Source organism: Caretta caretta, chromosome 27, assembly GCF_965140235.1.
Source record: "Caretta caretta isolate rCarCar2 chromosome 27, rCarCar1.hap1, whole genome shotgun sequence".
Classification (NCBI taxonomy): Eukaryota; Metazoa; Chordata; order Testudines; family Cheloniidae; genus Caretta; species Caretta caretta.
In genome coordinates this window covers 16,589,983-16,612,370 of record NC_134232.1, presented here as the reverse complement: position 1 = coordinate 16,612,370, position 22,388 = coordinate 16,589,983, and the positions used below count along the sequence as shown (strand labels likewise).

Here is a 22,388-nt window from a genome sequence, read left to right as displayed (position 1 = left end):
AAGACAGACTGTTCTATCCTGTGGATTGTGTCTAAATTGGAAACTAAATGTAATAATTAAATATGAAGAGAGATTTTTTAGTGCAAGCCTCAATATAGGCTTAGCTTGGGAGTCACTATACAGGTCTCCATAATTAAGAGGATACTGCACAGGGTAACACATACAAGGGATAAAAAGGAACAGAATATACACTTGACATCTTTGGGGCATCATGGTAACTACCATAAAGCTAAAAAAGTGTCTTTTCAAAGTTGAATGCCTTGGTTTGGCATGAGAAGGCTGAGATGATCAGACAATTCACTAGCACCAGAAACTGAATCGGAGTGTGCTGCAGCGTTTCTTTGTACTATTTCAATTGAAAGAAATGTATTTTTCTCTTTTTCTCAGGCTCAGTCTCAGGGATCAATAACATTAAAAATAATTCCGGCCATCAAAGAAGAAGATCGTCTGAAGGACAGCAAGGTATGCAACCCATCTGAAATCTCTCTTTAAAAATAAATAAATAAATAAATAAATAATCTAGGGCATAGTTCTGCAGTTCTTGTGCATGGAAGACTCTTGCTGATTTCATTGGGAAATACCAATTGCAAAATGAGACCCTAAATTGATTTATATCTAAAGGAATAATATGGTACTCTCAGAAAGAAAATTTTTGCTAAACAGAAATAATTTGGAAGATTCCAGGCTGCATATGAACACTAATTTTGCGACAAGCTACGGTACAAATCTACTCTGTGCTAGCCTGTCGCACATGAAGTGGCCATGTGGACCTTGCTGCTGTGCACTCAGAGTTTCTTTGTGCACTTTAATTTACACCAATTTCAAAGTGCACAGTAGAACATGTAGTGCACAACAGGCTAGAATGGGTAGATTTACACTTTATCTTACCACGAACTAAGGGTCTGGTTAACTCTTGATGCATCTTCCCTTGTAGCATTTCCAATATCTAGCATTTTCTCTTGCTCCATAAAACCAAAACTCTTATCCAGGTCTGCACCATCTCTCACCTTGAGAACTGTAACCACCTCCTCTCTGGCCTTCTTGAAATCCACTCAAGTCAAAATGCTGCTGCCATTTTCCTTGCACATAGCTTTGACAGTGTTACCCCACTAACTTTGAGGTCCCTTCACTGACTCCAACTTCTTCACTGCATAAATGCAAACTTCAGGTCCTCCCCTTCAAAACTCTTCATGACTAAACCTCCTGTGTTCTTACCCAGTTGTCTATATTGGTCATGAACCAGCCCAACAATTGCAGTCTCCAGTGTCTGCTAATCCTTTTCAAGGACTCCTTCCTGGCAGCTCCACATGCATGGAGTACCCTCTCATAATCAATTCACAAATCCACTTTTAGATCCTTTCAAATATATTTCAAGCTCCATTTCTCTTATGACCATAGTAAGATGCCTAATAATGACTGGCAAGTTGCATGCTACAGATTCTTCTAAATCTGGTGTCCATTTGTGTAGTACAAAAAAAGTTTTGTAGATACTGAATCGCATAACTTTTATAAATAAATAGCTAATCTACACAAACTTGTGTTTCCATTACTGTTACCATATCGCCCCCTCCATAGCCCCTCTCCTTATTTTCCCTCTAGCCAGTTGTTATATTTTGTCCTTATTTAGACAAAGATGGTTTCAGTTAGGACTGTCTGAGTAGATGTTTGTGCAGTGCCCAGTGCAGTGAGGCCCCGGTCCTTCTTTGGGCCTTGGTGTGCTACCACACTACTTCTTTTTCCTAGGTACTATCAAAGTCACATTTTCTACACTAGTGAGCAAATCAGATTTGTATGTAAGTGTAGCTTGATACTCCTCCACTTCAGTATGAAACCACATATAATCTGTATAATATTTAGGGATGTGGAAATGCCATTTTAAAAGTGCTTTAAAATTCTACATGGGACAAACGGCAAAGAGTATGTTATTTTTTTCTTAAAGGTATTTATGAGGGCACTCTTCTGCTATAATCCAAAAGAGGACAAAGCCATTCCCTGTCAGGAGGCAGGATTGCCATTTAAGAGAAGACACATCTTAGAAGTTGTGAGCCAGGATGATCCAACATGGTGGCAAGCAAAGCGTGTTGGTGATACCAACCTCAGGGCAGGATTGATCCCTTCAAAACAGTTCCAAGAAAGGTTTGTCAGTGAAAGTTATAGGATGATACATTCATTAATCATAACCATAATGTTATATTATTTTTGTGGTGCTTTTAGTGCTTCAGCACTTTGTTTGGGGACATTCCTGTCATAAAATAAGAAGTAAGTATAGGAAATGCTGGATCAGGCTAGGAGGCTATCTGCTCTGGCATCCTGTCTCTGGCAGTGGCCAATACCAAAAGCGCCAGAGAAAGGTGCCAAAATCCCCAAAATGGACAAATGATGCAAATAGCCTTCCTAGCTCTGGCAATAAATTGTTAGTTTATGTCCTGAAGCATGAAGGCTGACACAGTTTCTCCTTTTTTTTTTTTTTTTAACCTAGTGTAAATGTCTCTCCCTTGAACTTTTGTAAGTTCTTGACCTTATGGATACCATGTGGCAGTGAGCTCCACAGGTGCCTTATACATTGCATAACAAGTATTCTCATTGTTAAATTTGTTTCATTATTGGAAATACTTTACACAGGAAGATATTTTGTGATTACAAAGTAATTTTCTCCCTGTGCTTCACTTTTCTCCTCTACAAAATGGAGATAATACTTCCTATATCTTCTACACAGTGAGGATTTTGAGGCTAAATTAATTTTGTTAAGGTGAAATGCTTATGTGGAAGGGACTATATGAATGGACAATGTTACACAGTGCAGCTGCCAGAGTGGAGAAACAAGGTGCCCTTCCTTTTTATTATGCAAGAAGACTGTATAGTTTAGGTTGATTTTACTACTTAGCATTTTGGCCATTTCCAAAACAGACTTGAGATGAAATCTAGAAGAAAGGTTGCCACAATTTCCTAAATAAAAATTATGTAAATTGGTTAAGCCATGTATAAATAACTGAGCTGCAGCAAGTAGATTGTAGTTCATAATACAAATCTGCACTATGTAATACAGATATGGAAATGAGAGGTTCAGCCCACAGCATATACATTTAAGCACATGAAAAATATTTTTGGCACAACGATAAATGAAGAAGCTGCCAAGACGCATAACATATGGCGACAGCAAAACACTGTCTGGAATTGTCCAGGATATTGGAGAGAAGACCCTGAACAACTATTTTTTCAAGAATAAGGGAAAACAAGGAATAACATGGGAACTGCTGATCATGGATAGTATTGGGACAGCTGGAAGGTAGACAGCAAGATAAACTGTTTTCTATCCAAACTCTATAGCAAGTTTTTTTAGTCTGGCATCTGGCACTGCCCACTGTCAGAAGGCTGCATACTGGGCTAGAGGGACAATCGTCCTGACCCAATATGGCCATCCTTATATTAGTTCCGAGAAGCGATCTAAAGTAAGGACCTGATCCTGCTTGCTCCTGAGCACCACAAGCTCTCATAAAATCATAGAATCATAGAATATCAGGGTTGGAAGGGACCTCAGGAGGTCATCTAGTCCAACCCCCTGCTCAAAAGCAGGACCAATCCCCAATTAAATCATCCCAGCCAGGGCTTTGTCAAGCCTGACCTTAAAAACTTCTAAGGAAGGAGATTCCACCACCTCCCTAGGCAACGCATTCCAGTGTTTCACCACTCTCCTGGTGAAAAAGTTTTTCCTAATATCCAACCTAAACCTCCCCCACTGCAACTTGAGACCATTACTCCTTGTCTTGTCCTCTTCTACCACTGAGAATAGTCTAGAACCATCCTCTCTGGAACCACCTCTCAGGTAGTTGAAAGCAGATATCAAATCCCCCCTCATTCTTCTCTTCTGCAGACTAAACAATCCCAGTTCCCTCAGCCTCTCCTCATAAGTCATGTGTTCCAGACCCCTAATCATTTTTGTTGCCCTTTGCTGGACTCCTTCCAATTTATCCACATCCTTCTTGTAGTGTGGGGCCCAAAACTGGACACAGTACTCCAGATGAGGCCTCACCAATGTCGAATAGAGGGGGACGATCACATCCCTCAATCTGCTCGCTATGCCCCTACTTATACATCCCAAAATGCTATTGGCCTTCTTGGCAACAAGGGCACACTGCTGACTCATATCCAGCTTCTCGTCCACTGTCACCCCTAGGTCCTTTTCTGCAGAACTGCTGCCTAGCCATTCGGTCCCTAGTCTGTAGCTGTGCATTGGCTTCTTCCATCCTAAGTGCAGGACCCTGCACTTATCCTTATTGAACCTCATCAGATTTCTTTTGGCCCAATCCTCCAATTTGTCTAGGTCCCTCTGTATCCTATCCCTGCCCTCCAGCGTATCTACCACTCCTCCCAGTTTAGTATCATCCACAAATTTGCTGAGAGTGCAATTCACACCATCCTCCAGATCATTTATGAAGATATTGAACAAAACCAGCCCCAGAACCGACCCCTGGGGCACTCCACTTGACACCGGCTGCCAACTAGACATGGAGCCATTGATCACTACCCGTTGAGCCCGACAATCTAGCCAACTTTCTACCATTTCTACCCTACTCTCATTAAATTGTGACCTCTTAGGAGCAGAGTAAGAGTGTGTGTGATTTCTACATAGTGTTAAAATCATCCTTCTGAAAGAAGATGTTCTGTTACAGGTAGAGAGGAGACCAACAAGAACAGAAAAGGGTCTTTTCCCCTTTATACCCAGATACTCATTGTTACCCATTCAAGTGGCATCTCTTGCCTCTACTTAGAAGATCAAGTTTTTTTCCAGGCAACTTCTGATTGGGTTTGAGCTGAGCAGGGAAGCCATACAGAAAAGCGACCTTTATCACTTGGAGATAAGTCCTGAAGCTGCCTTGAAGACTTACCATCACCATTAGGGATTCATTACAGACATCTCCCCCTAAAGAGCTTCTACTGCCACTGGGATTTGGGGCACAGCAATACTAATGCTGCTTGGAGCCAAAGATGGGGGGAAATACCACCATGTGATACCAATTCAGGTGGAGAGGACCTGAAAGAGGCCACCCTGAACAACTGCTAAGGTCCGGATGAAGAGAAACTACTGTGAATAATCACCACAGCTGGTGAGACAAGAACAAAAAGAAACTACTCCAAGCGCTTCAGTTTTTCCTGGTGGAGGATGGGGTTCCCCGTTTTCTCCTCAGGAGAGAGTTCTTCTACTGGAAAGCGAAACCAGAACTGCCTGCCCAAGTTACCACTTCTGTGGAGTGCTTCTGTGGGAGTGAATTACTGCAGCAGCAGAGTGTAGTAATTAAGGCTTCTTCTTGTTTTAATGTTCAGAGCTATTATGAAGTTTCCATGACAAACAAGGCTGCATTATGCAAAAATGAGAGAGTCTAAAAGGGGCTGTTGCCTGTAAATGCTATTAATGAACATTGCAGCAAATGCCAGGTATCAGAGGGGTAGCCATGTTAGTCTGTATCCACAATAACAACGAGGAGTCCAGTGGCACCTTAAAGACTAATAGATTTATTTGGGCCTAAGCTTCTGTGGGTAAACAGATACAGTCATAAATATATGCACTGGCACATGAAGAGTGTATATATGCCAGTGTATATATTTATGCCTGTATCTGTAATTTTCACTCCATGCATCTGAAAAAATGGGTTTTTTACCCACAAAAGCTTAGGCCCAAATAAATCTGTTAGTCTTTAAGGTGCCACCGGATTCCTTGTTGTTTTTGCAGCAAATGGAGATGTCTTTGAACAGCATGAGATTTTGAAGTGAAGCAAGTGGAAGGATCTAGCAATGATTTCAACATCTGTGTTACATATTTTGTACTAGTATTGAGTTTTTACACATGCTGATCTCTTAAAACAATAAGAGAAAAGCATCAGATATTACCTTAGACTAAAATATTAAGTGTGTGTCAGGCCGGCTCTGAGCTCCTTAAATGCAAGGAGGTAGTTGATGTATTTCTGTGATAGTCTTTCCCTGGTATATTCACCTTTTGGCATCTCTTTTCCACCTGGTACCCAGCAGTGACAATTTGAAGTCATTAAATATAATGTTTAAAAAATGCATCTAAGCCAGAATCAGATAAGTTTGCCTTTTGCAAAGTGTTGCAAGAAAAAGCTTTAATTTTTCGTCTGCCATACCATCATATGTATAAATTGTCTATATTAAAATTCTTTATAAGTCACTCATGTATAACTATTTAATATTTAGGCGTTTGAATTATAGAAGAACTATAGGCACTCTGCAAAACTCCAAAACTGTAAAGAAGCCATTATGTAAGTTTCAACAGATCTTTATTTCTTCAATGAATTCACTGTTGATATATCAACTTTCCAGTAGGTTGACATGATTTTAATCATGTGCTTAAATATTTGTTACTCTGATGTCATAGATAATGTTAATGATGATTAGCTGTCACATGGAAGGATTTGGGTTTGCGTTTTGCCCAGTATTGCGAGTCCCAGGCATTCAAAAACAAAACAAAAAAGAAAACCAATGAATGAGCCCCCAAAGTCATAAGATTGAATTAAAAATAATGAAATTTTAAAATAATGAGATGTTAAACATAATAAAGTTTAGACTTGTTATTTACCAGCTGGGCTTTGAGCTTTAGGGGTGTCTGTGAGCGGGGTGGAATGGGGGTCACATTTTCAAGCTTTTCTTTGCAAGCTCAAGGGCCAGAAATGTACTTAAAAATAAGAAAAGAGGGGTTAAGGGGGAAGCTGAGATTATCACATAATTTTATGATTTCAAAAACTGGGGTTTTAAAGGCCCTCACAAAATAATCAAAGATTCATGATAAAAAACACAACAGACAAGAGTTGGGAACACTTCCCACCTCTGGACATCTGTGCTTCAGGTTGAAAGGAGAATTTAACATCACTATCCCATTCCTTAGAGTCTATGCCATAAGAAAGCTTTAGCATGTGGAAGGAAACAGCTATTGGATGTTTATTAGCAGCAGCAGCTGCTGCTGCTAATGATGGAGGGGGGGGGTTGGTAAAAGGGTCTCAAAAGAGAAGAAGAAAATGATACTCCCCCTGGGATCATAGAATGTAGGATGAAAGGCTGGGTGGCAGTTCTGTGTTACCACTAAGTGTAACTGGTTAAATGCTGCCCTTGAATGCTTACATTCAGCTCTTGTTGGAGTAAGAGTGCCATGTGGATGGGTGAGGCTAGAATTTGCCCCAGTATTGCCACATCGATTTAGAAAATAAAGATGCTGCTGTGCACTAGCCAAGACAGCTGGAAACCAAAGTGTAAGTTTTCAGAAATCAAGTAAATAAAGCTAGGTATCAAACTGCTGTTTTTGGAAACAAATGAATGTGCATCCCCAGTGCAACAAGTGAGCTTCTGGTCTCTCACACCCACCATCTGTTTACCTTTCAGTACTATATACATATACATTAGCCACAGAGAGGAAAGAGTGTACACACAAGACAGCTGTCAGATAAGTTTATAAATCAAAGTGTTTCCAAATAAAATGGTTTCAATTAGCCTTTGTTAGGATGCATGTAATGCCAATTGCCTCCTACTGCTTTTAATAAGACACTCTCAAGGAAGCCAATTAATCAGAGCTGCTGGATTTAATACTACACTTTTGCAAAGGCTCCTGAGCTGGTGTGGAGATATTAAGGGGAAACATCACTTCATAGGTTCTTTTAGTATAATTTACTGACTAGTCTCACAAGCAAGAAGATTCTTCCCTTCATTCCATTGTGATTCTCAGTGATTTGTCTGCCCATCTTTTAACTGTCTCACTTCTATCTTTTACGCTAACTGCAGATGATCAGTCTTCTGAGAAAGGTAGGTGCTCTGCCTATCTTGGTATGAACAAACAATGCCTTTTCCTAAACAGACAGGAACTCCCAAAGCAAAGGGGAATGCTAAAGACAATTTGCTCCTACAGCCATTTTTCTGAATTAGAATTAACCTCAAGGTATCTACAAAAATACTCAGTTTCCAATTTACTCCAAATCTAGGACAAGTGCTTCTTGTTAGCTGCTATGGGCCAAATCCTGTGTTAATTTACACCTTCTGCAGCCTGCTCAGGTCCACATGGTGAACAGGAATTATAAACTGATGCAGAACTTGGTGGTTTGGAGTTCTACAAAAGAAAAAAAGGGTTACCTTGACACCTTCTGGGACACCAGTGTCAATCTGGTTTCATTGTCTTGGCTATTAATTTGCACTGCGTTTTACTGTGTTACTTTCATTCTAATCAACTGAATTAAGATCATGTTGTTTATAATAGCCATTGTATTACTTCCTTGTCTTTTTAAACAGCAGGTGTTTTCTTAATTAACTGCTGTTCCTGCTGATATTCTCTCACATTGAATGTGCTCCTTTAGAAAAGGATGTCTCAGGTGTTGAAATTTAATTCCACTGACTTTGCTCATAGTACAAACTGCCTTCTGTGATCAGATGGCCAGTGACTTAGCTTTTGGGGGAGAGGCTCTAGGAGGGAGGAAGAGAAGCAAACAGCTAGTTACAGCGATGAGGGGGAAAATTTAAGAATCTTATACTTAAAGTTACTACAAATATATTCTGTTACAGTAGGCATACAATTCACTGTTCTTCACCTGCATTGAAAGAAAAGACCCCATTAATTTTACTGGACTGACATGCAGATATCTGGGACAGAAAAAAAGAGTCCTTTCTTTGGGCTGGCATCTTTTGCTATTTAAGGACTTAAGTAAAGTTAGCATGTTGCCTTTAATGTGTGTAACGTTTTGCAGGAGTGCCCTTAAAGTATAAAAAGCCAAGCTGTTTTCTTTCAGTAAGTGAGCAAGTATGACCCTTTTTTTAGTATTTTACTGTGTATTGCTATTACATTCTGCAGATTCTAGTGATTACAATTTTACTGTGCATGCTCTTGGTTTGTGTATATTATTGTATATGAATGACCCAGAGATCTAATAAAAAGCCAGTGTTAGTCTTATAATATGCTTTTTATCTATCTTTTTTTTTACAAGAGATTAGCACAGAAACAACATTAAAATTAAATTTGTTGACTCTCAGTTTGAGTTCAGAGCGATGCTTCGTCTGTGGTTCTCACTATTGTACTAAATGGTGCTTGAGTCTAACAAGAAGAAGTGTTCTGGATTATTAGATCCATTTGCAATCCTATGTACCAGGGAAGGTAGCGAATGAATGCCAGCCCTTCCTCTGAGTTGCTTTGTTTTTATGGGCATATAGTATTTATATTGCTTAAATGTTCTCTAACAGCAACTCTAAGCAGATGCGATGATCAATAAAAAAATTTTTACTGAGAGATGTATTCTGAGACATTAAATGGCAATTTAATATAAGGCATTAGCCATGGGCTAAACTAGTTATCATTAGTACTTGTTATATTGATAATACAGGATGCAAAGTCTTTTCCCCCAAACCACATAACATAGGTATTGTAACATCTTGCTTCCCCTTCTCTCATCATCTTTATTAACAGAAGACTGTGACTGTGAGGGATATTTCAATGGACAATATATAGGTGAGGAACCTAATTCCCAGTACTTTTTCCTGTAAAATTTGTGTGTATAATAATATGCTTCTCTTTAAATCAAGTTGCTTTTCATCTGAATTTGTTTCATGTCAGTTGTTAACTCGAAAACTGCATGCAAGGATACAACAGGCCACTGACGAAGCCTGAGCTTGGCACCAAGGATTCAAGAAGAATTCATCCCAAGGCAGCTCCTTTGTTGTGGAGACTCAAATACCTCTTTCCCCTGTTTTCCACCTGATAAACAAATGCAGTTAGTTGTCATGAACTTCCCATGGAATAGATGTATTTATGCTACAGTAGGGGGTTCATTGTATCTCTTTTATGGAGTTAAGAATTCTACTATTCCTACCCTTCCCCATCATTATAAACAAACTGGTGCATGTGATGCTTAAGACAAGCCAGTTTTCACCATACTAGTTCTTATTGAAAGACAAGCAGCTTGGACAATGTTTGTTATATTTTGCTCTTTAGCTGGTTTGCGGAGGAGCTTTAGGTTAAGTCGAAAGGAGAAACACAACAACCAGAATCAAGCAAAGCAAGCAGACATATCTGAGTTCCTAACATATGAAGAAGTCACTAAATATCAGCAGAAGCCGGGAGAAAAGCAGAGACTGGTGGTTTTGATTGGTATGTTGCAAAACTGGTCAGAAATTTTTCCATCAACATTTTTTTAAAAAGACCTTTTAAAATGAAAAGCTGAAAAAATTCCCTTCCAGAAGCTCCAAAGCAGCACTCTGAGTCTTGGCAAGGTCCTGTAGTTTACCCTGATTTCCTGCCAAAAAGTTTTGACCAGGACCTAGGCATGTTTAGCTGTTAGAATAATTTATAAAAAACTGAATGTCAGAGAAAAGGAGGCTCAGTAAGATTTTCTGCAGTTCAGTAAGCCTAGCAACTCTGAGTCTAGGTATTTTTCCGGGGTAGCTTAGAGTCTGGGGGGTATCCAGAAAAACTAAATGCTGTGAACATAGAGTTTCTGCTACAGTGACTGGATAAATATCTGGTCTCCTGCCATTTAGGATTCAAGCTGCTGCTAGTGATGCTCTTTAAGGTAGAATGGGGGTGGGACATGAGTTCTTGCTGTTTCGTGCACAGATTTCTTTAAACCCTCTCCTACATCATGCATCCTATTTGTGAGATTGAAAATATTCCTTCATTCTGTTTGCAATATTTCTTTCAGAACCTAAACAAATCAGTTTTCATTTCCTTATTGCTTAGGTTCTTTAGGAGCCAGACTAAATGAGCTCAAGCAGAAAGTTGTGTCAGAGAATCCACAGGAATATGGTGTTGCAGTACCACGTAAGTAACATTTACAGGAATCTGTTTGTCCCCACCTTTTACTGTATACTGCATGCAGTAATATAGTGATTGATTGCACTACTATCCAGTCTGTTTACATGCATTTTTCAGAATTAGCTCAAGTTCTTCCCCCTCCTTTTGAGAGTCTGTATTTGTCTCTTATTGACTCAGCATATCACATCTCTTTCTGGGAGAATGTACAGAATCTGGAATCTTGTCCGCTTCTTTGATAATTTTATTTTATTTCCCAAATGAACAGATTGCTTTTCTCAATATCCATTAAAAAAATGACTGACTACAGGGGGGAAGAAATTAGACTGTAAATCTCAAAAATTAGAATTAAAATGAAACATTTCTTATGATTCAGCAAAGAAGATAAATGTATGCTTCTTTGTTCCTATTTAATGATGGTGCTGGATTAGGTACAGAGTTTTAATTCATCAATTTAATTAGAGAGAGAAAAATATTAATCTTAAGAAACAGAGAACAAGAAAGCAGGCAGACTCCTTAAAATGGAAAACTGATATTTTGAAGCCTGGATTAACATGTTAATTCTCTTCATACACACAGAGCCACAGTGATATGCAAGACTGGAATTTAAAAACGTATTTCAAAGTGTGGTTTTGCTCTGCTGGTGCATGAATTTATGGTCTATCAGTTATATGGAGATGGGGGCTGATGGTATACAGATTGAAATTAGCAATTTTTTAAGAACTTTGCAATATCATCACTGTGTATCTTGTTATCTGAGGGCCCCAAAAACTGATTTAGAGTTATACTGATCAATTTGTCTTCCAAAAGTTTTAAACTTATATCAAGGGAACTTCTAATGTTTGGATAGAGGCTGTTTCGCCCCCAACCCATGTGTGTAAATTTTATTTGGATTTACACACATCTGATTTAGATTGCTGGCTTTGACATGTTTCTCTTCCAGTAGCCCTTTGTTAAAGATGTGCATCACATACAGACATAATTTATATTAGTTTTTTAAATCTGAATTTGATGTACTTGTAACATTGGAAAGTTATGGGTTTACACTTTCATGGTCAGCTTGTATCAAGCTGTGCAAGTGGTCACCAGAGTGTACTGTTAAAGTAAAGGGATGACTAATAGTCATTTCTTTTAAGGAAATTAAAAGAAATGACAACTTCAAAGCTAAGGAAAGAAGAGCTATACTTATATAGATGGTGTATATATGGCATGAAAAAAATCAGAGTGTTACAGGAGGAGAGCAGGTAGATAATTTAGCATCCGTGAGGAATGAACAATGCTGTAATGAGAAAGCAGAGAGAACAATTCAACAGGAGGAGGTAACAGAACAAAATAACTGAGGTGAAATGAAAGTATCTACATACTGGAAATGGCCCACCTTGATTATCATACACATTGTAAGGAGAGTGATCACTTTAGATAAGCTGTTACCAGCAGGAGAGTGGGGTGGGGGGAGAGAAAACCTTTTGTAGTGATAAATACCCATTTTTTCATGGTCTGTGTGTATAAAAACATCTTCTGTATTTTCCACAGTATGCATCCGATGAAGTGAGCTGTAGCTCACAAAAGCTTATGCTCAAATAAATTGGTTAGTCTCTAAGGTACCATAAGTACTCCTTTTCTTTTTGCGAATACAGACTAACATGGCTGTTACTCTGAAACCTATCTACATATAGTGACTTTTGCTTAATATATTGAATGTGAATCCATGATTGAACATTTAATATGATGGTCCTGGTGAGAGTTGAGAACACACAGAAAGCCAATAATTTTTAGGCTTAACAGTTAACGTTCTGAGTCTTTACCTATCTAATGCTCTAGGACTTTCTTCTTAATTCACCTCTGCTGTGCTTGTCCATCTGCAGTGTTTCTCAGCAGAGCAGGATTCATTCCCATAAATATTTGCCCCAAATCTATCATTCCTATACTTTATCCTAATTTTACACTAGTGGACAGGTATTTGAGTGCACTAGACTTCAAAGCACAAATATACAAGCGTTGCCAACCAGATGCATTAAAAAGCCACAGGTTAGATCCCAAGGATCAGGCGATTTAAGCTAATCATGAGAATCAATAAACAAAACAGTGATACCCTAACTGCAGCTTTCGAGCTGCAAATGCCTGTTTAATGGTGTCTCCTGTGGCTCTTTGCAGCATATGATATTAAAACACTGAATTAATTATTAACCAATCAGGATGCTTTTACTATGTTATTAATCAATTAAGTTAATAACTTAATACAAGTTGATATTATCAGAGCATATACTCTTTAAATGTGACTGGTACTATAGAAAAATGAAACAATGAGTTCACACTACTGTGGTTCTTCTGGGTAATGTTGACTGCTAATTTGACTCCTGAACCACTGAGGTCTGAGTACCATTGATTTAAACCAAACAGACAAATAAAAGCAAAAAAACAGCAACGGCAATGTTAATGTTGAGATTAATTGTACAACAGGCAAGAGCTCAAATTCTGATAGCAAACAGGTTTGTTTTCCTGTGCGTTACATTGGTATTTTATTGCAATATAAAATCTTGAAATAATTAAACAGAATATACTAAAGGTAACAGTTTTACAATGTCATGTCACCGTGGAAAATAACTTACTTCCCTACTGTAACTGGATTAAGGAAAAAATGAAATTTGATTTCAACAGTTGTGCAGGAATAGAGAACTACATGATGCAATTTTAAAGTTACTGGATTCAAAAGCATGAATACTGAAAGAAGCTTGTGATAGCGAACTACTAATATTTTAAAATGTGAACAATACATAAGACACGTAGTGTATTGTGACGGGGCAAGGCCAGAAGGCTATAGAAAAGTATTGGGAGATAGATATATTAGCTCCAGGCTAAACAAATCCCTGGTACCAAGATAAGTTAAATGGCAGCTGCTCCAGGTCAATTAGGACACCTGGGGCGATTAAGAACTTTCCAGAAGGCAGGGAGAATGCTAGGTTGATTGGGACACCTGAAGCCAATCAGGGACTGGCTGAAACTAGTTAAAAGCCTCCCAGCCAGTCTGGTGGGTGTGGATGTCAGGAGCTATGGGAGGAAGTTGCGCTGTTGGAGAGGCTGAGTAGTACACACCATATCAGGCACAAGGAAGGAGGCTCTGAGGTAAGGGTGAAGTGGAGCCTGAGGAAGTGGAGGCTGCTGTGGGGAAGTAGCCCAGGGAATGATACGTGTCCTGTTTCTAAAAGGTCAGCTACCATAGTTGATACTATTAAGGTCCCTGGGCTGGAGCCTGGAGTAGAGGGCGGGCCTGGGCTCTTCCCCCCCCCCAAACCTGTTTTGCCCCCTCCCTGATTAATCACTGAGACTGGGAGACAACAGAGACTGTACAAGGGAGGATAGCTTCTCCTCACCTCCCTTGCTGGCTTATGATGAAAATGGCTCAGTAGACTGTGACCCTTCTCTCCGTAGAGAGAAGGGTTATGTGGAGAGTCACAGTGAGCCTCTGAGGCTAGCGAAATCTGCTGGGAAATGCGGGACCCATGGAGACAAGGACAGAGCTTTGTCACAGTATGTATAGAAATAGAATGCATGTCTTAAGGACTAATGATGAGATTAACACCATACATGTCAGACCACATTTAAAATATTCACTGCACTGAGAGACATTATGGCACTCAAAAAAGGTACAGGAAAGAACTACTTAAAAAAATATAAAAGCAAGAATTCAAAGTCAGAGTTAAATCACTAATTTATTCATTTGCAAATTTGATACCATCAGCTCAGGATTAAACAAAGACTGTGAATGCTAGCCAACTACAGAAGCAGTTTCTCCTCCCTTGGTGTTCACACCTCAACTGCTAGAAGAGGGCCTCATCCTCCCTGATTGAGCTAACCTCGTTATTCCTAGCCTGATTCTTGCTTGCATATTTATACCTGCCTCTGGAAATTTCCACTACATGGGTCTGACAACGTGGGTATTCACCCACGAAAGCTCATGCTCCAATACATCTGTTAGTCTATAAGGTGCCATAGGACTCTTTGCCGCTATCACTAATTTAGTTAGCTTGGGGAGAAAACCCAGAAATTACTCAAACAAGCCTGTTGTGTTTTTTTTGAAGTTCTGGGTGGAAAAAATGCTGAAAAAAACAAAAAAACAACAAAAAAACAAAAAAAAACAAGCTGATTTTATTTCCTAATGATTATCTCCAGTGGGTCACATCTGATTTCCTTTTATTCTTTTAGGACCTTCTTCTGCTCCCACAGAAAGCCATGGGAATTCTGTCATTAACTTAGACTGGAGCAGGATAAGGCCTTTATATTGTTTCCAGGTTGTTTTGTGATGAATTACATGTTCTAAAATTGTTATTGGGGTTTTGGGCGTCTTTTGAGAGTTTACTTTTCTTAAAGGCTGTAGTGATACAAGAGATATTTGTAACTTGTTTACTAGAAGCGATACCATTTTCCCTAGGAACTTTTATGGTGGTGCCATGTGCAAGGAAAAAAAAAGTGTAAAAAAACTTCTGTGTATGCTATATTATCTTAAAGAACAGAGGTTGAATTTGGCCTTCAACTGTTTTTAGAAAAACGGGGTTTTACAGATTTAAAAATAGATACATTTGTGTCCCTCTAAAATTCCAATGGAAACATTTTCAAAAAATACTAAAGCCAAATAAACAACCTTTGCATATTTTGTAACCCAAAACACAACACCTTTGTGCCAGGGGCATGACAACCTAAATGCAAAACGGACAAAACAAAAATTTCATAGTTTAAGGCTGGAAGGGACCAGTATAGTAGTCTGACCCCATGCACACAACACAGAACCTCAAAGGACTTTTCCCCATAATTCCTGCATCAATCCCATGTCTTGTGGTTGACCCAGACCATATCTGAAATTGAGTCTGTTTTCATTGCCCAAGCAGAGATGAATTAAAAAGCTAAATAAAGTATTTACTTTAAGACTCACCAAGCTGTGTGCAGACGTGCAATGTTTCACAGCAGGTTACATGCTTTTCCTCCTTCCCTACTCTTGTTTGCCTGTTTCACTTACTTGTTCCATCTTGTCTTAAATTGAGCTATAATTCCACCAGTTGCTCCAGATAAGCAATTCCACTGATTCTACAAGGATGCAGGGTTCCACCGGGATCAGGGCCCCAGACTTCAAATCTTTTGAGAGAAGGGCCATGTCAGCCTATATATTTGTACAGTGTCCAGCACAGCAGGACCCTGACCTCGATTGGTGGCCTTTTGGGTGCTATCATAATATAAAAGATAAAGTAAATTAATTATTTCAATTTTAATCTACTGTACGGTTTTGTTTTTATACAGGTAAAGGGATTTTTGTTTTCAGTTCTGTTTTTCACTTGATGGTGTGTGTCCATTTAGTTTTGGAAGCATGAAAACCTAAGACTAAACAAAGGAAAGTCAGCATCCAACTTCTGCTAACTGCTACCCCATGTTTGATGTTCACTGTACTGTTTCCACTCTTCCAGATACAACCAGGTCAAAGAAAAGTCATGAAAAAGAGGGAGTGGAATACAATTTTGTCTCTAAGCAATCATTTGAGATAGATGTACAGCATAACAAGTAGGTTTGTTTTAACATACAGAAATAGTGTGGCTACATTTTCAACATATTGCTTGTCAAGATGTATAGTATATACATACCTAGTTCAGTGTAATAATGGGATGGGGCAATTTTTCCAGTAAACTCTTGTTTTCAGTTTGAGTATAAACTCACTCAAAGCCTGACTGAAAGGCAAGTCAGGAACACTAAAGGGTTGGAAAGAGGCGCAGGAGGCAGAATCCAACCCTGCTGCCTAATTACTGGCAGTCCCTTCACTAACTTCACTGCTATTTTCTGGTACATGTATGCTGGCAAGTTCTATTTACTTTTATTCTGAATTTGGGAATGTAAATGACCTATTGGATTATCCAGTTCATTTCCTGCTAGTGCAAGGTTTTCCTATAGAATTTAAATTCCCCTAGAAGCCTGAAAAGTAAAATTTCTTTCCTGGCTAGCTTTGTACTGTTCTCTGTGGAAAACATGAGGTTCCCCCTTTCTCTATTTTTAGAATTCAGCTGAAAATACCATGGCAGTTTTCTTTAAGTTCCTTATTTCTCAGCCTCACTGATTATCACTGATGCCCTGGGAAAACTGTTAAGCCCCCAGAAGGATCACAAAAACATAGAACCATAGAATATCAGGGTTGGAAGGAACCTCAGGAGGTCATCTAGTCCAACCCCCTGCTCAAAGCAGGACCAATCCCCAACTAAATCATCCCAGCCAGGGCTTTGTCAAGCCTGACCTTAAAAATATCTAAGGAAGGGGATTCCACCACCTCCCTAGGTAACGCATTCCAGTGTTTCACCACCCTCCTAGTGAAAAAGTTTTTCCTAATATCCAACCTAAACCTCCCACACTGCAACTTGAGACCATTACTCCTTGTTCTGTGATCAGCTACCACTGAGAACAGTCTAGAGCCATCCTCTTTGGAACCCCCGCTTCAGGTAGTTGAAAGCAGCTATCAAATCCCCCCTCATTCTTCTCTTCCGCAGACTAAACAATCCCAGTTCCCTCAGCCTCTCCTCATAAGTCATGTGTTCCAGTCCCCTTATCATTTTTGTTGCCCTCCACTGGACTCTTTCCAATTTTTCCACATCCTTCTTGTAGAGTAGGGCCCAAAACTGGACACAGTACTCCAGATGAAGCCTCACCAGTGTTGAATAGAGGGGAACGATCACGTCCCTCTATCTGCTGGCAATGCCCCTACATATACATCCCAAAATGCCATTGGCCTTCTTGGCAACAAGGGCACACTGTTGACTCATATGCAGCTTCTCGTCCACTGTAACCCCTAGGTCCTTTTCTGCAGAACTGCTGCCTAGCCATTTGGTCCCTAGTCTGTAGCGGTGCATGGGATTCTTCCGTCCTAAGTGCAGGACTCTGCACTTGTCCTTGATGAACCTCATCAGATTTCTTTTGGCCCAATCCTCCAATTTGTCTAGGGCCCTCTGTATCCTATCCCTACCCTCCAGCGTATCTACCACTCCTCCCAGTTTAGTGTCATCTGCAAACTTGCTGAGGGTGCCATCCACACAATCCTCCAGATCATTTATGAAGATATTGAACAAAATCGGCCCCAGGACCGACCCTTGGGGCACTCCACTTGATACCGGCTGCCAACTAGACATGGAGCCATTGATCACTACCCGTTGAGCCCGACAATCTAGCCAACTTTCTATCCACCTTATAGTCCATACTTCTTTAACTTGCTGGCAAGAATACTGTGGGAGACAGTGTCAAAAGCTTTGCTAAAGTCAAGGAACAACATGTCCAGAGTCTTGTAGATGCCCTAAAAGAGTGGAGTTTTTGTTGAAATTGTAATGGTAACAGATAGAAACCAAACCAATGCATAGAGCTCAGTTTGCTTTCCCCATCATAAACTAATAGTTTCAAGGTAGGTCAGATTTTGGTCCTAAACTGCTTGGATGTTTTCTGCAATATTTATAACATTTCCACATTCCTTTGAGAACATCCAAATAAGGATACATATTCCAAGAGAGACTTTTCTTTTAGGACATTCCATTTGCTCAATATACTCCACAGGGCCCATGCTTATTCAGTGGTACTTCTGTATTTGTTTCTGTGAGAGAAAGGGGTTGACTTGTAATTCAGTCAGGGAAGCTGGGTTCAGTTAAGACTCTTGTGGCCCTTGGCAAGTCACTGAACTTCCCTTTGCCTCAGCTTTCTCCATGAAGAGAATCATAGAATATCAGGGTTGGAAGGGACCTCAGGAGGTCATCTAGTCCAACCCCCTGCTCAAAGCAGGACCAATCCCCAATTTTTGCCCCAGATCCCTAAATGGCCCCCTCAAGTATTGAGCTCACAACCCTGGATTTAGCAGGCTAATGCTCAAACCACTGAGCTATCCCTCCCCCCCCCATTGAGAGGGGATGTACAAATTAATTTCTTCAAAATCCTAAAGCATATTGAGAGCCTCAAATGGAAGGAGACTTCTGATTGCATGGTCTCAATTTTCTGAACCCCAGACACTAGTTTTGTAAAGGGAGACACCCATAGGTGCTGGAACTAGGGGTACTGCGGCACCCCCGGCGTGAAGTAGTTTCCATCATATACAGGGTTTACAGTTTGGTTCAATGGCTCTCAGCACCCGCACTGTACGAATTTTTCCAGCATCCCTGAAGACAACTGTTTCTCATGACTCCCTGGAATTAACAAATGTAACCGGTTTGGGGGACAACAGCGGTCAAAGTTCTTTAATTTCCTTTTCTTTGTGGCATATATTCATGGAGTATAAATACCTTAACTTTTTAGATTTGTTGAACATGGAGAATACAAAGAGAATCTGTATGGAACAAGCCTTGAGGCAATCCAATCTGTTATGGCCAAAAATAAAGTTTGTTTGGTGGATGTGGTACCCGAAGTAAGTACAGCTGCTTTTATAAAGTCTTCTGATTCTGGGGGCCTGGTAGCAGCGGTCAGAAATAAAATAAGCATGCTGCTGTAGCCAGCCATCTCAGTACGTTAAAATGTTTGTGGCACAATATCAAGGAAATTGTTGCAAATAACTAGTTTAGCCCCTTCCTCTGTTTGTGAATCATTTGTGACCCAATCTAGATTTTTCCATCTTTTTTTTTTTTTTTTTTTGGTATTCATCAAACACTTTAGTTGAAGAAACTCAGCCTCTGAGCTGTTTTGCAAATTTTTCACTTTGACTTTTCATTATCAAGGGCCTTATCCAACTCCTTTTGAAATTTGTTGACTTCAGATAGCAGGATCAAGTGCTATTTGCAGTCTGTGACTGGCCACCAGAATCCGATATTATTCCTGCTCCCTAATTGGATGACAAACTTTTAAAACAGAATAAAAATCTAACAATGAGAATAGTGATTAAAGGATGATAGCAAGTACCCTTGTTTGTAGGCAAATTATGGGTTTCTCTATGAAGAATCGGCATTCCCTAAACATTCATGTGAAGAAAAATGTTACTGAATAGCCGTTCAGAATGTGAATGAATGTTCAGGGATATGGCTTTGCAGTATTCAACCAGCTTTAAACATGGAAAACAGTGTTGTTTCCCATGGGGAGAAGTAATAGAAGATGAGTCTTTTCTTGTTGGGGTTATATAGAACAGAGAAAAAACAGCATAATCTGATCTGCTTTGAAACTTGTTTGATTTGTTATGTTAAATTTGATTTGTAACACTAAAAAAGTCAAATATACTGTGTTCAAACAAACATGAACATTGTAAAAAAAATTACTAGAGGGAGCAAATAAAAAAACATTTCCCAAAGCTTTATAGATGAATGTATCATTCTGTTTTTAAATCTTTACTAGAGAACTATTTATTTCCTCTGTGCAGATTTCAGCTTTCTGCATTGCATTATTAATTTACAAGCCATAGGGGGAGTATGGAAAACACAATATGGCTTTATGGTATCTTATGTTTTACACCATGTTCAATCTCTCAACTTTTTAACTGAAGCAAACCACTGTTTATGATTAGTGTTCTCATAGTGAGTGCCAGACCAAGAATTTTGTCTGATGGGAGGGAGGAGGTAAAGATGGGGCATGTGTGTAGTCACAAAAAAACCAAAACAAAAATACCCCCCCGACACACACATTTGGACTGCCTTTAGGTTAGCTAAGCAGAGGCAAAACATTTTCCCTCAGGTAAGAACAATTGTAAAGCTTTGCTTTTAACACTTGGGTTATTCCAACATGGCTTTGTTTTCAAACCTTAGACTTGGCTTGGCCTGTGTGAAGCTTCTGTTTCAAACAGTCTTACATTAAAGTGTACTAGAAAACTTCTAGGGTATGTGAGCAGTGTCCACATGGGCCACTTAGTGGGCAACATGCTGGCATGAATTAGATTTTACACCCCATCTAATGTGGACTAAGGCACCGTGTAGACAGGCTCTAAATTTGAGGCGTTCCCTTCCCAACATACCTGCTAAGGACATAATCAGGTACCAGACTTTTTTTTTTTAAACTAAGAAAAGAGAAATTTGCACCCATTCGTCTCTGAGATCCATTGCACATTAATTAGATGCTACCTTGGACCTTATCCATATCTGAGAGGATATTGCTGCTGTTCCTGTTTTAAGAACTTGGAACTTGTAGGATTCCTCACTTAAGATTTTTGGAGAGGAAGAACTGTCTAGTTGCAAAAGCACAAGAATAGGATTTGAAAGATCTAGGTTTTATTCCTGGCTGTGCACTAACTTCCAGTGTACCCTTAGGCAAATCATTGGTGCTCTTAATCATCTTTCTCATGTGGGTGGTGTAAGAAAGATTTTTATTACCCTTATTTCAAAGATGGAGAAACTGAGACATTACCTCATTAAAGGGCTTTGGGATCTTCATATGGACGTGCTGTGCATTAGGGCATTATTACAATAAAACCTTCTCATCTCACCAGTGCCATGAAAGCACCAATTTCCTGTTACATAGTATAGCTGCTGCAGCATCAGATGCCAGCAGGTTACCCTCACATTTCTCTGCTTTAATTAATCTACAAGGATTCTGATATCGGGGGTCTGAGATAGCAGGTGGCTGGAACAGACATTTTTTGTCATTCTATGTATCTAGTTCATGCCCTTTCTAAAGACCATATACCTTTATGCTCAAAACACCAGCCTCCTCAATTTTACAACTTGTCCCTGTATGATGGCTTATAAAAATATTAAAGTTATTAGAAAAGCAAACTTAAATACTGATGACAGCTGTAAGAGAGTATCCTGGGATGAATATACTGTGGAGGTCATAGAAAGGTGTAAATGAAGAATTGTGCTGTGTCTTTTCTTCATATTTTGTCCTCTTAATGGGAAAGAGTTTCTTCTGGATTGTTCCTAAGCAAAGTAAATATCTGACTTCTCCTCAGGTGAATAATGCTATTTACAGTCCCTGGTTAATTGCTCTACAGAAAGCAATGATGCTTGTCTGTCTTGTGAATCTAACAGCTGGTCTGAGTGCTGGCTCAGCAGAACTGGACTGTTCACAGTGCTGAGCCTTGCTGAACAAAAAGCAAAGTGTGCCCTAAAAACCACAATGTATTACATAGTTAGTTTTCTTATTAAGGAGCTTGCCCTTGAATTATGAGAGATGCGCACACGTCCTCCTTTCCTGTGTAAGCCCACATGGAACTTTTCCTACCATAAACAGGCTCTGCATTCTCAGTCCTTCTGGCCACACAAAAAAAGTGTGATTCTAGCTGTAACTGAAGTCACTGGGTACTGACTCCTCTCTTATGCCAGTGGCTGGACCAGGTCATGTGTCTGGGATTAGGAAATAACTTTAAATACTCCTGTGAAAGCAAGTAGAGTTCAATTTCTTGGATTTTGTCCACTTTTTATGAAAGGAAAGTAAGGATAATTTGGCCTAATAGGCAAGTTATACCCTTTTCTCTTGTATTACCTTCCCCTTTCTGTAAATTTAATGCACAGCAAGATCTGTGTGCAATGACACTGACATTATATTCGTCTCCTTTTTGGAGAATTACAGATATAATGCTCAGACTTACAGTATTTTACAGAGTTTCAAATGAAAAATTTATACAGTTGACATTACTAAGAACAGTTGGAACAGGGATAATTGAAGTTTCATACATTAA

The 22,388-nt window shown here is 39.5% G+C and overlaps 1 protein-coding gene across 9 annotated transcripts in view; it reads left to right on the top strand.

Moving 5' to 3' along the window:
- The window catches only part of MPP3 (MAGUK p55 scaffold protein 3), a 114,066-nt gene that overhangs the window by 72,299 nt on the left and 19,379 nt on the right, over nucleotides 1-22,388 (top strand). For 8 of the 9 annotated variants that reach the window (XM_075123719.1, XM_048830430.2, XM_075123718.1 and 5 more), the window contains exons 9-17: nucleotides 388-462; nucleotides 1,940-2,136; nucleotides 6,211-6,275; nucleotides 7,786-7,806; nucleotides 9,452-9,493; nucleotides 9,977-10,132; nucleotides 10,721-10,801; nucleotides 16,246-16,339; nucleotides 19,091-19,199. In XM_075123719.1, the coding sequence (XP_074979820.1) occupies nucleotides 388-462; nucleotides 1,940-2,136; nucleotides 6,211-6,275; nucleotides 7,786-7,806; nucleotides 9,452-9,493; nucleotides 9,977-10,132; nucleotides 10,721-10,801; nucleotides 16,246-16,339; nucleotides 19,091-19,199 (840 nt within the window). Of the gene's footprint in view, nucleotides 1-387; nucleotides 463-1,939; nucleotides 2,137-6,210; nucleotides 6,276-7,785; nucleotides 7,807-9,451; nucleotides 9,494-9,976; nucleotides 10,133-10,720; nucleotides 10,802-16,081; nucleotides 16,209-16,245; nucleotides 16,340-19,090; nucleotides 19,200-22,388 lie in introns of those variants that run through there. The other variant, XM_075123723.1, reaches the window with a different exon arrangement.